Raw genomic sequence first — 20686 nt, 5'->3', positions numbered from 1 at the left:
AAGTACTTCTACCTTTTCGAAGTACTCAAACAGATTTTGCCCACTTGCACTACTTCCTCATGTGGTTATGATGTTAGACTACTCCTTACTTCTACTTAACAATTGCTACTTCCACTTGAGTAGAAATGTCCGAAGTTATTTCTACTCCTACTTGAGTACCAACGAAGACTACTTCTTTTACCTCTGACGATACTAAATCGAATGTTGAAAGTATATTTTAAAGTCAGGATATACCACGGTATTTTATTGTAATCTTTATTCGTGCAAACAATTAACGCGTAACTCCGCCGGTGTTACTGTGATTAGGCGCCTCGGAACGTCGGAATAAGCCATTTTCGACGCGCGCAGACAATCTCACTTCAGCTGTATTTTGAAAGACGTGAATATTTTTGGTTCATCTGTTACTTGACAATTCGTACCAACGACATATTTCCGATATTATTAGCAGCACGACAAACTGTAAGCATACGCAAAAATCGACATCATGACATAGGGCGAACGAATCCTCGCCAACCCTAAATACTTACTCTTCCGGTTCGTTTGTCTCTCCGGGCAACTTAATGTATTGACCCTGCACCATTCCGGACATGATTTGCGATATTTGCAGACTGCTTTTCTCGCCATACTCTTCGTGCACCAAGGCCGCCACTTCCTACAGCACAAGAAAAACAGTTGGTTAACTCTGAGATCGGGGAGATTGCTCGGCATTGTGTATTCTGCCACCTACACACTGGATAGCGCCGCCGGCATAGTTTAAACGCGAATACGAGATAAGCGATTTCACTAACGTGGCATGACTGTTGCCAGCAGCGTAGGCACACGCCCGTTGATTATAACAAACAAATTTTTCCCGCCAAATTCGGTTGACTTACGTGTAAAAATGCCGAAACCTGCTCTCAAATCTCATGTTAATTTGGGAACTTTTCATACCTACGCCAGTCTGGAGATTCCCAAGTCGGCAGTCAAGTACAGTTCCGCAATTATAGCAACATTACCACGCCGGTCGCATTGCTGATTGCGGGACATGTTCTTATGCATTTGCGCGACACAATGCCAGGAAGCGCGCATCCTGGGTATGTTGAAATTTCAACGCTGCCGCTTCCTCGCTCTATCCGCAACTAGAAATACAAGTCGATAACGCATGCAATAACTTTCGTACAATCAGGTGCGATGCCGTAGTAGAACTTACACCCGGGCATGGCGCGTGATGGTACTAAGCCACGGCAGCTGTAAAATGCCGCACGCATCAACGCGCGGTGCTCTTATATATACGTTCTCGCGCGGACGAAAGTCATCAGAAAGCATCGCGCATGACTCCTATGAAAACTTCCTTTCTTGGGAAGTCCTCGCAATAGATATATTCTATTTCGCTTACGAGCAATCGATGACTGTTCGCAAAAATGTATTGTACTATTTCGACCGCGGCACACAGGCGGAAAGAGCCGTACCACGGAGTGAAATAGTACTCACACTTTTGCGCAGTGACTGTGTCGCGTCCGCGAATGCACAGCGTTAGAAAATCGCGGCCGAAACAGCTTTCCTACTCACCATGAAGTTCTGCATGAAGTCACGCAGTGGCCAGTGTCCGAACTTCTCTGCGAGGGTGGTAGGGTAGTCGCCATCGCTGTTGGCGGTGCCGTACGCGTGGACCGCACCCGGGCATTGCAACAGGGCGGCGGTCAGGTCGCGCAGGCCGTACATGGCCGAGAAATGGAGCAGGGTCGGGACATATTCGGTGCTGATCCGATCTGCAATGTTATTAGAACCAACGCTTATCGTCTATGTAAGCTGTATAGCTGTAAAATGTGAGGATGTGAAGTCGATATAGCCTGATCCATTTACACTGCCAACGTGATATTGGGTGTAAATTACATTTGCAGAATTTTTTTGGTACAACATTCCAGTTTAACATTTATACCAGTTGTAATAAATATACCAGTGGTAATAAATATACCAAACACGTCAATTTTTATGACGCCACATGCATAGGGTGAGTGCACCAACCCAAGATGTCGCAGTAACAGATATAAACGTAAACAAAACCCACCTTTCCCATGCATATGGCGTCATTTATAAATGTGCATTTTACTGATATACAGCACTAGTAGTGGTACGGTACGAATTACGTGCCAGAATGGATTAGCATCCCATGCCATCGTTAAAAGATGGTAAATACACCCATTATCCAACTAGCTCATTTGCAATAAAACCATAACTATATCCCAGTCATGGTGCGTGATGACCAGCCTATGCCTACATGTCCACTGCACCAAATTCACTAACGCGACTCTAGTTTCTTTACTGCGGCAACATAGGTTCACACAGTAGCTACTATACTTCAGCCTCATCTAACCCTAAGCTTATCGCGAAACGAGCCAACTCGACGGTCGCGACTCTGGTTCATCTGACAGGGAGAGAATTTCAATTCATACCATAATAATAGAATTTCCTGCCGGCGCATGTGGGCAAGTTTCGGCGCGCTTCTTAGAAGAAGCTTCGGGAAAAGAGGCGGTAGAGGAAGGATATTAGCAGATTTTGAAACGGAAGTTACAATAATAGCCCTGTACGTTATGCTGTCTAGTCTAGTGGAGTCGTTTAGAATGAAGTGTCTTGAATAACGGCAGATCGCGGAAAGTGCATTTCGGGTTCGCCGGCTACTGTATCGCACATGAACACAATGTATCTAGCACGATGAATAGACCTTTATGTAATTTCCGGTTACAGGTAAAGTGACGAATCTTTGTGAAAGATATAGCAGAAAGTAAACTCATCGAAAGGTTTTATATCAACGTATACAGTACATCGATCCATTTCCCAGTCTGTAGCTATCTCCCTTCCGCTTTGCCAAAGCTGCATACATTTTATTACAAGTAAAATGACATCCACATATTGCCCGCTTGCGCATATAAGAATATATAATGGCTGAGAACAAGCCTGAATTCACATAGTCCCGCAAGAACGCATAATCGCCTAACAAGTGCACGATAAAATCCATTCATATCAATCACTGCTCACGCGTTTCTACGAATCATAACGCGGGAAGTTATAAGATTTCGACTTGAAATCTTGCGAATTAAAATCACAAATCATCAGCACAGCCGATACACCACAACTATATTTTCCGATATCAAACCGTGGAAGAATAGATAATAATTACAGGAAGTGAGATATTTCGGCACAAGTGCTTTCCACGACTGCTTTGAAATTCTATACTGGTTTCGCTTGTACCATACGCCATTCAGGCAGGGATACAATGGTTTTACTGCAAGCCGTGACAATAATCGAGGTCAGCGTTCTTGGTATTCGGAGTCGTTTGGGAACAGTTTTGATAGATCAGCTAACAGCAGTAGATTGTTGGTGGAATTAACAAAATGCATTGGTAGTCTTTGCAGTGTGCATAACCCACCGTTAGAATTTGGATACAAACCCCGTATATAGCTTACGTTCCGAATTGATCAACTTCCGATCCAAGACACAATCTGGCCTACAATGACAAAATCGATACTGGTACAGCTGACTTGCACTATTTATCCCAGAATTACACCATTATGTGTTTGCGATAAACTGAACATTGGTCTATTCTTTTTAAGCAGAGTAAACTGAATAGGATCAGCTCACTGCAAATGCTCAACATTGAGAGCATCGGTACGTACCTTCTCCCAAGCTCTGATCATTGCCGAACACGAGAAACAATTTGTTATCGGGAACATACTGCTTGAAGGATTCCGTCAGTAACCTGCAACATATTATCAAATCCAGCACAACATACCCATCCGAATTTCACAGTCACTGGCGTATTGCAAAGATAAATCGCATGCTTTAAGCAAAAGCTGGCAGCACCAGTAAATATCTTACCAGTTGGCTCGGCTTAACGAACATGTTCCCGACAACTATACGACTAACCGCACAATACCGCAACTGTTTCAAGATAATGATTTTACACACAGTGGAGTCTCAATATATTCGTGTACAGCCCACATAATCTTCTTCCTTAGTTTAGAATTGTAGGAAGTTAACCCTTAGGTCACATTCAGCACTTCCTTGTTGAATACACATGCATATTCATCGCTAAGATTATTAGGCCCACAATAAAACCCTCAAACAGTAATCCTGCCCTCGGAAGTTTACAAAACAGTAGACGCAGACCGATATTTCTCGATTAAATCATCTCAACGCTCCACCGCCTTTGCAAGCGATTTAATTTGTTGGTATCTTCTCAAATCCAACACACATCCGTACGATAGAACCCACGGGCCACGCAGGTATAATTACTGATTCTGCTGTGTCCAAAACAAACAGACATTATGCCGATGCGTGTAGGAGTGGAATCAAATCGCCTTCCTGTTTTCCTTACTGTACCATCTTGCTGGTTATGATGGACATTTCGAAACCAGAGGTATCAAATAGCAATAACTAGACTGCGCGAGCGCTCAGACTTCAATATACAATGTTGTTCGAAGATACTTCCGCGTTCGTGAGCCACGCATTCTTAAACGGCGTTGACTCACGGAAGATATATCATAGATGGGCATCATTTGAATTTTAGTTGATAGCGATATGAATGATGATACATGCACGGATGGCGCGGGTTATTGGTACATCTATAACGTTAACGGTACATCCAGGAAGGTGTACAACTGTACATCGCCCTGCGTCCCTATAAGAGTGTCTCTCGTGTCTACGAAGTATATTTGTGTTGACTTACCATCACTGCTTCAGTTTTTGATGTGAAACTACCCTTGACCGCATAGATTCCTACACTGCTGCCATTGAGTAGGCTAATTACACTGGTCATCATGTATTTTTAGGCAGACAAAGTAAGAGTGGTTTTGGGGGTTCTGAAGGGCACTGATTCCGAATATGACCTTAGTTTTTGTCAAATTGGCTCTTGTTTTGGAGATAACCAGGCCGTGTTATTTTTGGCATATGCCATTCGATTTTTATTTTTGGCAGTTTTGGCATCGTCCTCTAAATAGATAGTTTCAGCCTCGAATTAGTCACAAAAACGCTTTATTTGGGCTAGTTTGTCAAAAGACACCACAAAATGTGCAGCATCCACGTATAATCAGTGTCAACAAACAATAAGAAAAAACCTAACGATTTCATAGGTTAATAATATCAAACGAAACCACAAAATGTGCAGTATCCATCGGAATCGGTGCCAATAAGCAAAAAAAAAGCCTAACAAACACGCTCAACAGCTGATTGTTACAGCTGTTGAATAGACTTAGCTCGTTTGCACTGTAACAATGCTTCCAAACTCAGGTCACTAAGTTTCTCCTAAATTCATTTCTCGCCCAGCGAATCTGGGAAATATCGGCTTCAACAGTAGCCGTTGAGGGAAAGAATGTTGCCAGTCATCCACAAAAGGTTTTCAGAGCTTCAAAATCTTTGGAGGGCCGAACCGGCTTCCATGCATCATGAAAAGAGATCACTTTGCCAGTGCCATCGATCTCATCGCGGAAAGAATTTTCTTCCCGATCCTTTTCCAGGAGTTTCCTGTGTTGTCTCCCAACACATTCTATTTAGTAGCCCGACTATCATTTCTCCTTCAGTCTACCGATATATTTTCGGAGGACTTTTGTCACTTCAGGTGGCTTTAATATTACCAACTCGCATGGAAGAGTCCTGGAAAAGTTAGCTTGTTTAAGAACATTGACGCAACAAGACAGTCTGGCAAAACGAGACTATGCAGCTCAGAAATAGCCAGACAGTTTGTTGCGTCACAATGTTCAACTCGATCACAATACAAAAACTGTGGTTGATTTTGGGGGTTCCAGTTCCATGAGCAGAATATAATATATATTTTTATAATCAGTACTGCGGCAGCTTCTCATTGATACACGTTTTATCAAATTTAGCACTCGACAAGCCGGTCAAAAATGGTCGTAAAATTGCCTTTGGACAAATGGAAAGTATGACGTAAACCAAATGCAGTCAGCCGTTCAATCTCGCTGTGCCCACACCATTTAGGACACCATGCTTTCACCCCTAATGGGTGGGCTGGACCCAGATTATGAAACCTGCCTTTCACAAACGCTCATCTCGCTTGTAAATTGGTCCTGTTAACACAACACTATGAACGAAATACACTATTTGGCAGGCCGTGTTATTTTTGGCATATGCCAAAAATTGCTTATTTTTGGCATTTTCAAATTTTTATTTTAGGCAGTTTTGGCATCTGGCTCCTGAAATGCCAAAAATAACACGGCCTGGAGATAACCCATGGGGCTATTTTGACCAAAATCTCCTATTTTCGCTGTAGCGGTTAGATAGAAAATCGGCTCAGTTTTGATGTCTTGGTGGAACCTCTGCTCTTGCTAATCAACAAGATCATATATCAAGATGACTGAACAGGAAGTGAACTTTTATGCTCATGGTTGTTCCAAGTTTTCCATCAGCAGATACGAATTTTCGGACCAACTGTTTGTAGTTGGGTGCTTTGGGATCATCTAAAAAGTTTTATTTACTACATCTTAGGATGAATTCCATGCAGTGAACTCCTTCCTAATATGAAAATTAGAATCTTTCATCCTTATTCGAGTCTGATATCTATCAAATATACCTGATTTAAGCTTCTCGTTAGATAGGGATATACTATAGGCATATTCACTTTGTTGACTCAGAGGCAAATTATACATTACAAGTCAAAAGACATGACACGCATATGAGTGGTGTAGTTAAGCTTTTCAAGAACAAATTTTACAGCTTTATACTCTTCTTCAATCTTGGTTGAATGACCCATTGACACAGGAGAATAGGTATTTCCCTTGTGCAAAATTACAGTTTTAGGCTTGAGAAACAACTTTTTTGACAAACAAATATTTCGCACCAGGTCATGTTAATATTGATATAATGACTGAGGACGACATGAGGGTTCTTCATAGTCAATTATCTATTTATGCGCAGTATAAAATTAGAAAAAACTACGATTTTCTTCCTATCAAGTGAAATATTCGAGGGTAAATACCGTAATTTTGGGCTTTTAGGGGTATAAATATCTTCATAACAGGAGCCAATCTGGAAAAAATAATGTGATATTCGTAATCAGCAACCTCGAAAACCTCAGAAACATTTCTCAGATGTTCTGCCATTTTTTTTATTTTGTTGACCAGTGTTATCGAATCCTTCGGAATTATTTTTGCAATACTACACGTATAGTCACGAAAACGATGAAAAATTCAAGCTTGTTGTGAATGGCGTGCGTAGTGTATTTGTTACTGTTGGAGTACAGAGTTGAACAAAATGATTCAAGTACTCGCACCCGAGCCGAGTAAAGTGTAAGTCGACTTTTGTCCAGTGCCAAAGCCCTGCTCATGGCAGTTGCGATTTATTAACGAGATTTCTTATTTCGATTTATCTATACTTTCTTTCAGCGAGAAAGCTTTGAACAGTATCTGTGACACAATCCGACACCTATTATTGTTCAAGGAAGCGAAACGTATGTAAAGTGACGACCGACAATAATCGGCAGCATTAAAAGGCGCCATACCTAGGTTGCCATCCGGTACAACCTTTGAGAGTGCAACTGAACGGCAGATTTCAACGACTACTTCACCTCGGAGACAAAAGCGCACAAGTACAGCACACGCGCGTCAACGAAGAACAACTACCATATGATCAGGACTGAATACAAGAAAACGCATTGCTCTATAAGGTATGCCGAACCCCAATTGTGGAACAGCTTTCGCCGGCTATCCAACAGTCTTCGAGCATGTCCGCATTCAAGTTGAAATATAAGCAGTTTCTTCTATATCAATACTAGCCAGTCTTCAGGATTACCGGACCACGACCTAACATCGACCTCGCCTTCCGCCACATGCCACCTCATTTTGTCGCTTGCGTCTTATATTCTCTGTATTACTTTTCATTCAGTGTGCACTGTGCATGCCTCTGCTTTACTTCGCCTAGGCTAAGGTGGGTGTCTGATCTTAATGGCTACTCCATGTTGTTTCGACACCTTGCTATCTTTTCATTGTATCGCAGTCTTGTGATGTTTTGAAACGATGAAAATATTATTAAACCAGATTGATTGATTGATTGATTGATTGATTGATTGATTGATTGATTGATTGATCAAGAATTGAAACATTAGCCTTTTCCTACGATGGCCTAACCAGAGGTGGTCAATGTAGTCTGGAGAGCTAATCGAGTAGAAGTAGAAGTAGCGACGCAAAAGTCTACCAGGCACAACTAGGAGTAGTTCATTTAAAAGCAACCTACATTACTTCAAGTAGAAGTAGAATTGACTGGCTTTACATCTACTTTATTAAGTAAGTAAATCAGTAATTATTTCTGAAAACAGTCACAATACGTTCGCATGGACTGTCAAATGCTGCAAATTGAATTACCGAACGTGCAAATAGCTTGATTCATATTGATGCATCCCAGGATGTGTGAATTTTCGACAGCATAAGCAGCCAACGGCATCGGGGGATGTAAATGATAGTTTTGCCATGGAAAAGCGATTCCAATCTTTTGTTTATATGTCATTGCACGGGGCCCTCCCCATATTATAAGGCCCGTAGTTTAAAGTTAGACATGTGCAATCAGGAGAAGTTGTACCGGATAGGTTTACACTTCGCGCGAATAGTATACGTTAATAAAAAATATGGACGATCGTAAAAATGTCATGTACTGGAATTTTATTTCCGGAAAATAGAGACAATACTACATTTGGTTTTAAACATACAAAAGAACTTGAAGAGTTGCCCCGAAATTTTTCACTCTCTCTATTTCTCTCTCTCTCTCTCTCTCTCTCGCTCTCTCTCTCTCTCTCGCTCTCTCTCTCTCTCTCGCTCTCTCTCTCTCTCTCTCTCGCTCTCTCTCTCTCTCTCTCTCTCTCTCTTCAATTGGAGGGATATATGACTTCCACGTGACAAACTGAAAACAGCGAGAAGTAAGTAAACCATTACGACGTAGAAGTAGAGTAAAATTAGATTTACTTGAGTAAATGCCACAAGTAGTGGAAATCTACTTGAGTACTTCGAAAAAGTAGAAGTACTTCGTTTCTGCGCACCTATGAACTTAACCACGTCTTAGCTTTGAAGTCATAGCGAGCGTGCTCGAATTAGTCAGGTACTCGATGTCACCCAGCCCAACACACAGCTCCTGGCGGTTACATCATAGGCATCGATGAAGACATTACGGGCAGACAACATCGCAAAAGCGGTTCGGTGATGCAAATATTGTTCAGTCATGGGTGATATTATGTGACGCTCAGCGGACTTGTGAGGATGCTCATTCCCAATATGACATGGATATTATGCATGCTGCCATGGCCTGTGCTACCCTTGTTTTCGAACAAGATCATACAGAGAAACCACAGTGCTTCGCAGTTCGCACGCTTCATGCAAGGACCATTGATGAGCATCGGAGCGGAGTCGGAGTGTATTCGGAGCGGAGTTTTGCCGATTTTGTGACACTCAGAGCGGAGTCGGAGTTTACTACAGATAGTTATTTGGAGTGTTGTAACTTTCGCCCCCGATATCTCTGAATAGCTTTGACCAGAAGACACTATTGATTACAAACCAAAACACAGGCAATTGACACCTTGTAAAGTTGTAATATGACGGGTAACATGCAAAAATGATCGCCAAGTGCATTAAAATCAGCCATCTGCACTGCAATGCGATGCACTCCAGTGGAGAGTAGACAATACTATAAGTCCAACCATATTATCACATCCATTTAGTAAAACACATTACCAAGTGTACCTTGCTTGCCATTCTAATACTATATAACCGGTTAAAATGGTATGATTGGCCATGAGCTATCTTAACCTAGTGATCTAGCAAGGCAGACTGACGAGACTGGACGAGATTTTTCGGATTATCTCGGAGTCTGGGATTGAGCTCTTCGGAGTCGGAGGGAGATAGCCTCAGAGACCAAAGTTGTCGGAGGGATTAGGAGTCTCTAAAAGCACTATCCGCTCATCACTGGCGAGGACTAGTTTGCTACAAGTCCACTAGGTTTGAAAAAACTTCTTGGCACACGCCTGACACCGAGCGGGCAGGCTTCGAACAAGTCGGTCGCGTGGGAAAGGAGAAGGATGCTATTCGCAGTGGGAAACGATTTCCTACATACAGAAAGTACCTGTTGATCTCAGCAATACGGCGTGTCTATTTACTCTTGCAGGTATGCTACAGCTTTCTCCTAACGGTAGTGTCTCAACGGTGATTTCCATTTTATCTGCAGCCAGTTTGCAACCACTTGTTTTAGGCATTGCCAACCATTAAAATAAACTGCTTGAATTTTTCATAGTGTAGAAAGAAATATCTCTGATTGCACTACTTGATACATGAATGTTACTATTACCAATGTTTTCAAGTTCAACAGTTATTATCGTTTCAGTTTATCTGCAGAAATAAGAAGCTTGGATTAATTTAGTTTGTGCATTATCGATCGGTAAAATAGCGATAAGCACAGTTCCACTGCGGTCATTGCCCCGAATATTTCAATGACTTCTTTCCCTCGGAATCAAAAGCGCACAACTACAACACACACGCGTCCACGTCGTCCAAATATCATATGATTGACCGAAAATATCATCGCTCTATCAAATATGCCGGACCTGACGTGTGGAACAATATCCTGCCGGCCATCCGACAGTCGACGAGCATGTCCTGTCCACGTTCAAGTAGAAATACAAGCAATTTCTACTAAATATATACTAGTCCGCCGTCAAGCTTACCCGACCACGACCTAACCTATCGATCTCGCCTTCTGCGACATGCCACCTCATTCTTGTCGCTTGCTTTTTATTATACTATCTTATTTTACTTTTTATTCAGTGTGAATGCCTCCTCTTTACATCGCCTATGCCAAGGTGGGTGTCTGATTCCAAAGACTACTCCAAGTCGCTTCGACACCCTGCTATATTTTCATTGTATCGCATTTTTGTGGTGTATTGAACTGATAAAAATTGCCAATAAACCGTAAAACATATAGCCCAGTATCGCTGGTACCCCATTCCCATTCCCCACCATAGTGAATTCCAATTCCTAAACAAGCCTAAATATAACTTCTGCGATGTAAATCATGAGAGCAATATACTAAGACTCTAATTCACAGTTGAGAAGAATTCGAATCGCCATAATAATTTAGGTATATGCGCAAGCATTTGTTGATATTTCATCAAACCACAAAAGTGAAAATGGTCAAGTAAAAGATGCAATTTGGTCGACGCCTCCCACACTTTTAGTAATCAGTCGGAGGTAGATATTTTCACGATCGTGGGATGCATTTTCGCGATTGACGTTAAATGTCTAACGACGTTACAGATCATTGCAATTTTCAAACCAGATATTCTATTACCGCGATACAAGGATTATTTCGACTGGTTATTGCGATTATTCCACTCATAAACGTGACGCAAACTTTAACTTATCCCGAAAACATTTTTGACTTTAAAAACCTGAAGTATAAATAGTAAGTTGTTTTGCTTTAAAAGCTGTATAAAGTTGAAGTAGAAGTATAAAAATGTAATCACTCGAATATAAGTAGTGCAAGTTTAGGAGTAAAAGTACTTCGTTTTTCGTCAGCTCAGAAAGGCTTAGCAGTAGAGAAAATCGAAGTTTAGTGAATGGTCGAAGTAGCAGGAAACGACTTAGTAGGTCTGATCAGAGTGCGAGAAGTGTAGTTTACATAAAATAAAGCAGAATGGTAAAGTGATACCCTTATCTGGCGTGAAACGTCCAGTTGAATTGCAAAATGGTAGTATCAAAGAGAATGACTTGCACCAAGGTCCTGTACTTGTGTGATGCGTTGCTATACTGTCTATAGCTCTGCGAGGAATGTAGCATCACTTCGTGGAGCTAAATCGGGCCTGCATATGCCATGCATTTAAGTGTCTTTATGCATAAGGTACAGGTGCTATATGCCACATATTTAGGGAATAAGCGGAAAGGTCCTTACTTGTCTATTTTGTCTGTTGCGGATGAGTTCCTGTCGAGAGGGTCCTCCTGAAGGCCTTGGCAAAGGAACGACATTGGATTGTTGTGATTGTCTAATATGGCGTAGACTCTGTCCAGATCAGATTGGAACCAGACTTGGAGATCATCTCCTAGCTGAAAGCAAGTTTGTTACATGAGTATCGCGGAAGGTTTCAAATGAAACGTCGAATAAACACGGTGTGCAGATATGGTTTTTACAAAATCACTAGACACGATGCAATACAGTTCATAATTTAGTTTTAGATGTATTCACAATGGTATTATATTCAGCGTATGAATATATAATGTACACGGGTAAAACAGGATTTGAAGAGATAGCCATGTAGCAGGGTACGAATGGCATTTGGATTTGCGAATAAAAACTCAAGTGAGATAGCAGGAGTGTGGTATTTTTCTCGAATTCAGTTATGACACTTATATAATAATACAAAAATACAAAAAAGTAGCTTAGTTATTTAGGTTATGGGGGTTCAGATGGGAGAGGGATAGCGTGGTTAGCACGATATACAGTGGAGGAGTAGCAGCATCTGCTGCCGCCCATGACTTTGGTTGACAATCCCACCCAAATTTTGAAATAGTTTCAATCTTTTCAATTATATTTACTGGAAATCTTGTTGTGTTTACTAAACAAAGGTCACAACCTCATATTTTGCCGCGCCATAGCAGTCTGCCGTTCATGGCGCAGAGCCATAAGCGCCAAGTGACTGCTACGCCACTAATACAGAGACTGATCGTCACGGGGCATACAAATTAATAGCCGGACCAGGTGCGAAGTAAATTCCAGGCCTCGAAATCGAAACTGACACGACACAATCAATATTTGCATTTTGTATACTGGGCACCGAAACGCGTACAAAAAATAGTTATCTGACAAAACTGTCCACACAGCATTTTGAATTTAGTTTCGAATAGTAGGATATAGCCACTAATGTGGATTAATGCGCACTGTATCGAAAACATATGTTCGTAACGCAAAACTATTGAAAGTATCATGATACAAGAACGCGTTTCATTGTTGAAGTTCTATGCAGAGTCGCTGAGGGAAGTCACACAATCCCACAATAGGCTCGAACGACATAGAAAAACGATTGTCCGATATTTCCTCAGCAAATGTCAATCAGATTGTTCACTCGATTCAACAACAGGGCTGGCTAACCGATCTTTTCACTGTTCTCTTATGGGTTCCAGAATATTGAACATCGGATATTGGTTGTCACAGTATCTAACCAAGTGATAGCAAAGTTGATGAAATCACGCTTGTTGGCGAATGAATATTCCATTGTACAGTTGGGTATGACCGACCTCAAATTGATACATAATTTCGGTTGGTCATCCAAACGAAATGATGTCAAATATTTCAGCTATTTGCCAGTATTCTGATGACCGTGGTCGCGATTTGACGCGTACGACATCGAGTACAGTTTCAAATTTTGATGGGACGGGATTAAGTCGTTCTGGTGTTCTAGATATCTTCTGATGTTTCGAAATATAAGAAAGAACGAGATTCAGATTCGCTCAATGTATCGAAATGTCAAACTGTAAGCATGCTGCTGGCGAGAAGTACGCTTTGAAATCAGTGTTTTTCAAACAAAAGGTACATCTACTACGGCTTTTGGCATCACTCAAACACTTGAGCAAAATATATGTTGGTAATGTTCGAGGTTTTGTCATTCACGTAGACTCCCGAATTCCGCGAAATTGACACAAATCGCTGCCGGGTTGTACGTGCACATGAAGTAACAGGGAATAGTTATTCAGTATAGCGGCCTCGGCTTCCACTGTGAAATTACAACATTAACACCATTGCCTGCTCACTGTCTGATAAGTAAGCGGCGTAGGGAGATATTTACCCCCGGCAAATACCACCAATAAGATCGTAAGGATTCTAACATTCATTGTTTTTGCGTCACGTGCATGGTTTATTGGCTCCAACGACCACTGAGCCTGAGAGGTTAGTATTTTAGGAGAAACATTTCACTATAGTTTGGTTTCATGTCGTCATCACATGGCCGTTGAACCAGGCTAACATTTTGGAGGACGGGGCGTACGAAATTCAGCGTCGATGTGACGCAATAATCTAAATAACGTCACAATTCACGAAAACAACTTACAAAAACAAATTCGCAGCTGATGTGAGCAAAGCTGACAACTATGATGCAAGGACACCCTACAAAAGTACCGCAAGGCTCATATTGATTCAACCTACCGCAACAACGGGGAATTGTGAGATACTCGGCATATTAGCACAATGACTCCAGTTCTCAAATATATATCGAATATTTATTATATTGATTCGAGTAGTAAAACATTATTGAAATTATACGCTCCCCGCCACTGAAAGTTAATATATCAACAAGAATTTTAGTTTCGATGGTTTTTTCCACTGTGAAAGTCTTGAAAACTTGATTGACCGTATCGCAGCATACGAAGCATATGGTACGACTCTGCGAACGTCAGTGATAATAACATATCTCCGAAGAGTCATGATCAACCCAAAACACTGCCACAAAGTGCAATGAAATAGATATGGTCGAAAAGACCAAATTATCTTAACGTGATATAGAACTGTCATTGTATTCTTTGCGGACGCATATATAAAAGGTACATATTAGATCTTTGACATCTTACATACTGTAACTACGTCACAATGAGTGATACTCGAGATAATACTCAATTTTGCCTGACCCTAGTCATAATCCACAATAAACATCGCAGTTACATGACTATGGAAGCATCCCAGCAGACTAAAGCGATGAATATCCGTGGGAATAGATGTCGACACCGCGACATCTCTTGAGTCGACCGGTACAAGCGTTCCCGCCACCGGATAACAAGCCCCGTGGGACACGTTCCATTTAACGCGCAATGCGCGCGAATATAGACGCCGTAAAGCCGAATGGTATCTGAGCAAATCTTGACCATGATATTCACAAACTAAAGACAAACAGCTTTGCCGTGAGCTGAAAATGAGTTGTGGGGTTCGATGGGAGATACTTTAGTCAAGTAGCAAGAGCGCGTTGTCAACAGTCAATTTACTTACCCCTAGGACCAGACACTATCGAGTACCTGATGGGTAATTCTATTCTGAATCGAATGTTAGTCCTCCAGTCGATTTGAGTATCATTGATGATGACGTCACACCAGTATAAATGACACGGGGAGTTGAAATGCGAACCTTTATGGGACCACAACGGATGTAATGCCAGTTATGCATCACATTAAAGCAGAGAATGATGACATACGGCCCGCGACGTGATTTTGAGCGGCCCGCAGACAGTTCACAGTCTACACTTATACGCGATAGTATCACCCGTGGTCACAGTGTGCCGGAAATTTGCACTACTTGCTTACTACGTCAAATTATAGCGACTGTAGGTATTCTTTCTTTTTTTCGAACACGTATAATAGTGATTGTCAGTTATTCTTTAGTTCTTTTTTTCTTTGTGTCCGTCATGTAGCCAGACTTCAAAAAACCTGTGCACGCAGCTTTCATCGACAGCAGATGTCTCATTTACATGAACAGCTATTGAAGAAGATTACGTCACTAAATTCATTGAATACTGTTTTGGTCACTATGCTTCAAACTTGAAGATTTACGTTAAATATACGTTTAATCCTTGTATAGTTGGATAAATACGCGTATAATGTATAGATTCAGGAATCCGGCCCGCCGAGTGTTTCATTTTCCCACATCCGGCCCGCCAACTGAAGAAGTTGCCCGCCCCTGCGTCTAATTGGTATTTATTCGACCTTACCGATATTTCATATCACTTTGTGACAATGCTGTGGGCTTATCTCGACTTCACAAATACGTCATTTCCACTAACATGCATAGCTTTTCACTACATATTTCGAATGGTGCTGTTTTACGTCCAATCGAGGTTTACCGTCTTCCACGATGGAAAATTGTATCGAAACTATATTCTCGTTGATACATTAACTCTTAGTGGCTTGGAAGGAGCGTATTATTCCAGTACTTGAAAAAAATCATATCTCACACGAATCCTTACAGCCAATACTCGATTCGGATTCGAGTACTGGAATCATGCTGCCCATCTATATTATGTATAGGCCCCGGATAGGATATAGGATGTGCTTTATCGATTTGTCTGTCATACGCCTATATGTAGTCGCGGTTTATAAGGGATTTTACCGGAAACATCTGATTTTAAACAAGTAATGAGAAGCGGTAAGCACAACCAACACCCGGAGATTGTCAGTAACGAAGAACGTCTACTTTTTCGAAGTACTCAAGTAGGTTTTACCTACTTGTAGTCTACTTACTTTTTCTTCCACTTCTACTCTTACAGATTTTAGGCAAAGCTATTTCTTTTTTGCATTTTGGATTTGGTATGAAGAAAGCAGTTTTTGGATTACTTTGATGTGCGCAGTCCACAGAAGAACCACTTACAATAGACATCACAGGAACACCTGAACATATTTTCGAAGATTGTACCGATGTACCTATTTGCATGCGTCATTTGCTATTTAGCATTACTCACGAAAATCAGGCTTACAATTTTTGAAAGTGACAAACAGTCGCCTAAATCTACTCTTACAAATTACTTGCTTGAGTACTTTAAAGACCTTTTAGTTTCTACTTCCACTTGACAGCAGTCTTGAAAATTGCTACTTCTACTTGTGATTGAGTAGACATTCGCGACATTACTTCAACTTCTACTTGAGTAGCAACAATGATTACTTCGACGATCTCCGTTAACACCCCACGCAAGGATTAAGGGCAAGCATCATGTGCCGGTAAATTTAACAGCAGATCAATGGTATGTGTGCTTTTCGGAGGATTTATCATCCACGTGCCCGTTCACAACACAATGCCTTATCGTGCTTGAGTTATTTCACAATATCAGGCGGTGTTTTGTTTATTTCCAATACCGCAATATAGTCGCGCCAATTTGGCGACCGAACAACGCGTGATTCAGCCCGGATTGACGAGGGCATTTGCCGAGGCGCGGCATAACGAGCCCTGGGGAATCCGCGACTGCGAAATCTATGCGCGACAGAAAGCAAACTCGAATGACCTGCGTCCTTCTAAGCTCCGGCTGGCTGTCGTTTTCGCTCGCGACGGGTGTGCAAATCAGTATTCTCGCAGTCACGAGTCCCGGCGGGTGGCCTGTCGATTGAAACAGAAAATTATGATATCGTCGGTGGGAAAGAAAGAATATTCCTATTTGCCTCTAAAACCGCTTGATGCGTTACCTGATAATTTACAAGCACATGTTAAAAGGTTTAATGGCTATCGATAATAATCATCGGTAATGAGCAGAGGTGTGTACACTTAAAATACAAATGGTGGTGTTTTCCTCCATGTCAAGTCTAGCAGGTTTTCCGCCATTTAAACATAGTACATTGAGATAACTGTTAGCCCCTATTACTCGAACTCATGATAGATAACAAGATTGGTGATATAAAATCTGACGAGTATCAGCCGGAAATATTCGGGTTTATTTCAATGTGAAATATTTCGATATGAATGTGCTATTCAATTCCACCATATATCATGGAATGATAACCCTTCCTCGAATATGTCGGAAATGCTTACCACCCCAACCCTTCAACCCTAACTGCCTCGCATATCGTCGTATTATGCAATGATGAAGGATGCTAATCCTCTTGATGTACTACTATTCGATGTATTCAATTCGAAGATGATTCGAACCCGAACCCGAATCTTCCACACTTTCACTTCACTTTCACTTTCACTTTCACACTTCTTCACTTTTAACTGAAAGAACACACCAGCTTACACTGGCGACAACAAAGCGCGCGTGATCAACCCGAAAGGTGTTATGCATATCAACAAAGCCCATAGTATCATCCTTGGATATATCCTCCAGGAATAGGAGTGTTTGGCTCATTTCCATAAACCGGGATGGGTGTAAAAGCAATTTTCGCACCGGGAAGTGTCGTTGAACTATAATTTGTGCTCTACATACGGTATGGGGAAATCGGCAATATGTACACGATATTCGTTTCAACACCAATGTGTTAAGGTCGACTTCAGAACCTCATCCCTAGTGTTGGCGGTTTATCAAGTCTACTTGCTTCCATCCGATTCGCGCAAGCGGTGTGTTACAAAATGCTAGGAAGAAGGCGGGAGGTGTTATAAGTCGGCAGCTCTAGTCGCCCTTGCGAAAAAGGACCATATATATCCACAAAATAGTATATTCATATTGAAATGAACCCGAATATTTTCGGCTGACACTCGTCAGGGGTAATCGTCAGCAACTAGTAGAGAATTGGAAAGAACCTGGTGACGTCATATTTTGTGATACGATTGTTGATATACAATGTTCTTTCCAATTCTCTACTAGTTGCTGACGATTACCCCTGACGAGTGTCAGCCGAAAATATTCGGGTTCATTTCAATATGAATATACTATTTAATTGTATATTGAAGTTCTGCACCTCCAAGAAGCTCTTCAAATATCCACAAAACGATAATATGAAAACATCAACAATTTTTGTTTAGTTCAGGTCAAAATATCAGAGTCTTACTCAGTTATTAATGTTGGACATATGTTTGCAAGTGATAACGCCTCTTTGAGCATGCGATCGACTAGAGCGAGTCTGTTAACACGAGAGAAGTCAATCAGAAGTTAGTTGGTGGTTGAGAAAGTACCCGCAATGTAATTATTCCAGTTGAATCGCGGCGACTCACCCGATTCGATGTTCTAAAGGACTTATTCTATTCGAAATGCTAGCTTCGAATCTGACGGCATCAAAAAGATTCGAATCGATTTTGAATCAGTGATTCAAATTGTCCATCCCTTGTAGTGAGGAAGTGGTATAGCGTACAGTAGATACGCAAATTTGCTATGGATCGCGATCACACGGCGAATTTGATAATAATATCCATTTGTTACTATAGGCACTAACAGTCATATTTATTCGACGTGAGCTCTTTGCCTAATATGACCTTTAGTTGGAAAATTAGGTCGATTGTCATACGGTTATAAATTCAGAGCAACAGTTGTGGTGCATGAAGACGGCGTACAACACTTTGAGTCAGACCCGGGAGCTGGAAAAACTGCCAAGACGATTAATCAAGCTCTACTTAAAAATTAGCATCTGCCTATGATCTAAAAATAATTGCAGGTAAACAATACGTTCCCGGTGATGCGTGATCTGGCTGTAATTATTCCCCGTTTGCAATTGATTTCCACACAACGTCAGCCAGCATGAACTGTACGGCTCAATGGTATTTGTAACCGCATATTGTTGGTGGGCACGCGTAAGGACATGATACGAATACGTAGCCGCGTAGCGATGCCAGATATTTTACAACAAGTGAAATCTCGTTATTCAAAACTAAGGTCGCGTCGGTCGCATATGGCACATACGTGAATCACGTGCGGAAACTCGAAGCGATAAGTCGCCAGCACAGAGAGACTGTATTTGAGGACTCAAAAATACATTATCTTGCTATAAAGTCACTTACATACCAAATTGCACCGCGCACATAAGTGCGAGAACTGAAGACACGCCGACCGTTACCCTATCAAATGAATTGGCATGACATATATTGTTTAGCAACGTATATAGATAACTCCTGGATTCATTTCAGCATTCCAATGATTTCACACGTAATCCAACCCACCCGACCGCTATGCACGTAGTTGTAGACACCTGTACTTGTGGATACATGTGTGTGACGTCATAAACTGATATGAAGTCACAATGTTCGAGACCCCGATTTCAGCACATTTCGCCTGCGTTACGAGATTGGGCTTTTAACATAAAGTTTTTTCGTCTTAACATTCACAATATTTCACATCAGTACGATAGTCAATGCTGAGCTCAAAACAAGAGTTGTGATTCTGGTGGTTTTTAGATTTGACGCTGGTCTAATTCAGGTGGTATTTGTGGATTGTGAATGCAAATCAATGGAATCCACACTAATCGACCACTACAACTCAAAGATCATTCGAACCACGAATAAAAACGATACCAACCAGGATTAGGCAGGAGTAACGTATAAGGATTGAAGACGGAAGCCCTTGCTTCTGTCGTTTTCCTCTCGGACACGAGCTGGATGATGTATTCGATTCCTGACCCGATTGGAAAAGGTTTATTGCTGATAAATGTAACGTGCTGTTCTTTGTCCTGAAATAGTGAATGGATCAGTCTTTGAAAGTTATCCGGATCATGTATCCGTTTCGCTTCTTAATCGGGTCCGGGTCCGCCGATAAGAGTCGCTTGAGCGTTGGGAATTTATGATATCAAAGGCCCGATATACTTTACGCTGCATCAGCAATACCAGTTACGTGACTAATCAGTAATTGATAGTAGCGCCTTGAAAACAACGTACAAGGCGGTATAAGATCAAATACGCAATTACTCTGCTTTGTGCAGAAGTATATCCACGGTCTAATTGCGCTATTAACTCAAGTGTTTGTGCCTTTTCTATTGGACTATGCCAGTTTTACTTTCACAGTTTCCAAAGGCAAATTTCCTTGCTCTTCATCATTGGATCTTTCCGATTATCTGATTCATCTCTCATGAGAAGAATGCTCCAACTTGTTAGGCGATATGTCCCTCTGTCACGATCATAGCATATACTTTGAAATTCATGGAATATAGTGCACTTCCAAACTATACTATATACTTAATATACTTTCACGTAAGTTTGTAGCAGCATTATTTATGATTCCAACATAGCGGACATGTATGCAGCGAGAAATTTGCCACAGACTACTGACCGGAAAGTCAGA

At 41.4% G+C, this 20686-nt stretch overlaps 1 protein-coding gene across 2 annotated transcripts in view; it reads right to left on the bottom strand.

Moving 5' to 3' along the window:
* LOC145458480 (uncharacterized) overlaps window positions 1-20686 on the bottom strand; it is a 48808-nt gene that overhangs the window by 8717 nt on the left and 19405 nt on the right. For both annotated transcript variants that reach the window (XM_080336856.1, XM_080336855.1), the window contains 6 exons: window positions 19928-20078; window positions 16994-17085; window positions 11917-12068; window positions 3654-3736; window positions 1549-1748; window positions 528-652 (listed from right to left, as the gene is read on the bottom strand). In XM_080336856.1, coding sequence (XP_080192982.1) covers window positions 528-652; window positions 1549-1748; window positions 3654-3736; window positions 11917-12068; window positions 16994-17085; window positions 19928-20078 — 803 coding nt within the window. The remainder of the gene's footprint in view (window positions 1-527; window positions 653-1548; window positions 1749-3653; window positions 3737-11916; window positions 12069-16993; window positions 17086-19927; window positions 20079-20686) is intronic.

This window comes from Botryllus schlosseri, chromosome 16, assembly GCF_051294905.1.
Source record: "Botryllus schlosseri isolate E-star chromosome 16, Bs_hap1, whole genome shotgun sequence".
Classification (NCBI taxonomy): domain Eukaryota; kingdom Metazoa; phylum Chordata; class Ascidiacea; order Stolidobranchia; family Styelidae; genus Botryllus; species Botryllus schlosseri.
Note: the sequence above shows the minus strand (reverse complement) of the source record. Positions and strands in the feature narration are given on the sequence as shown.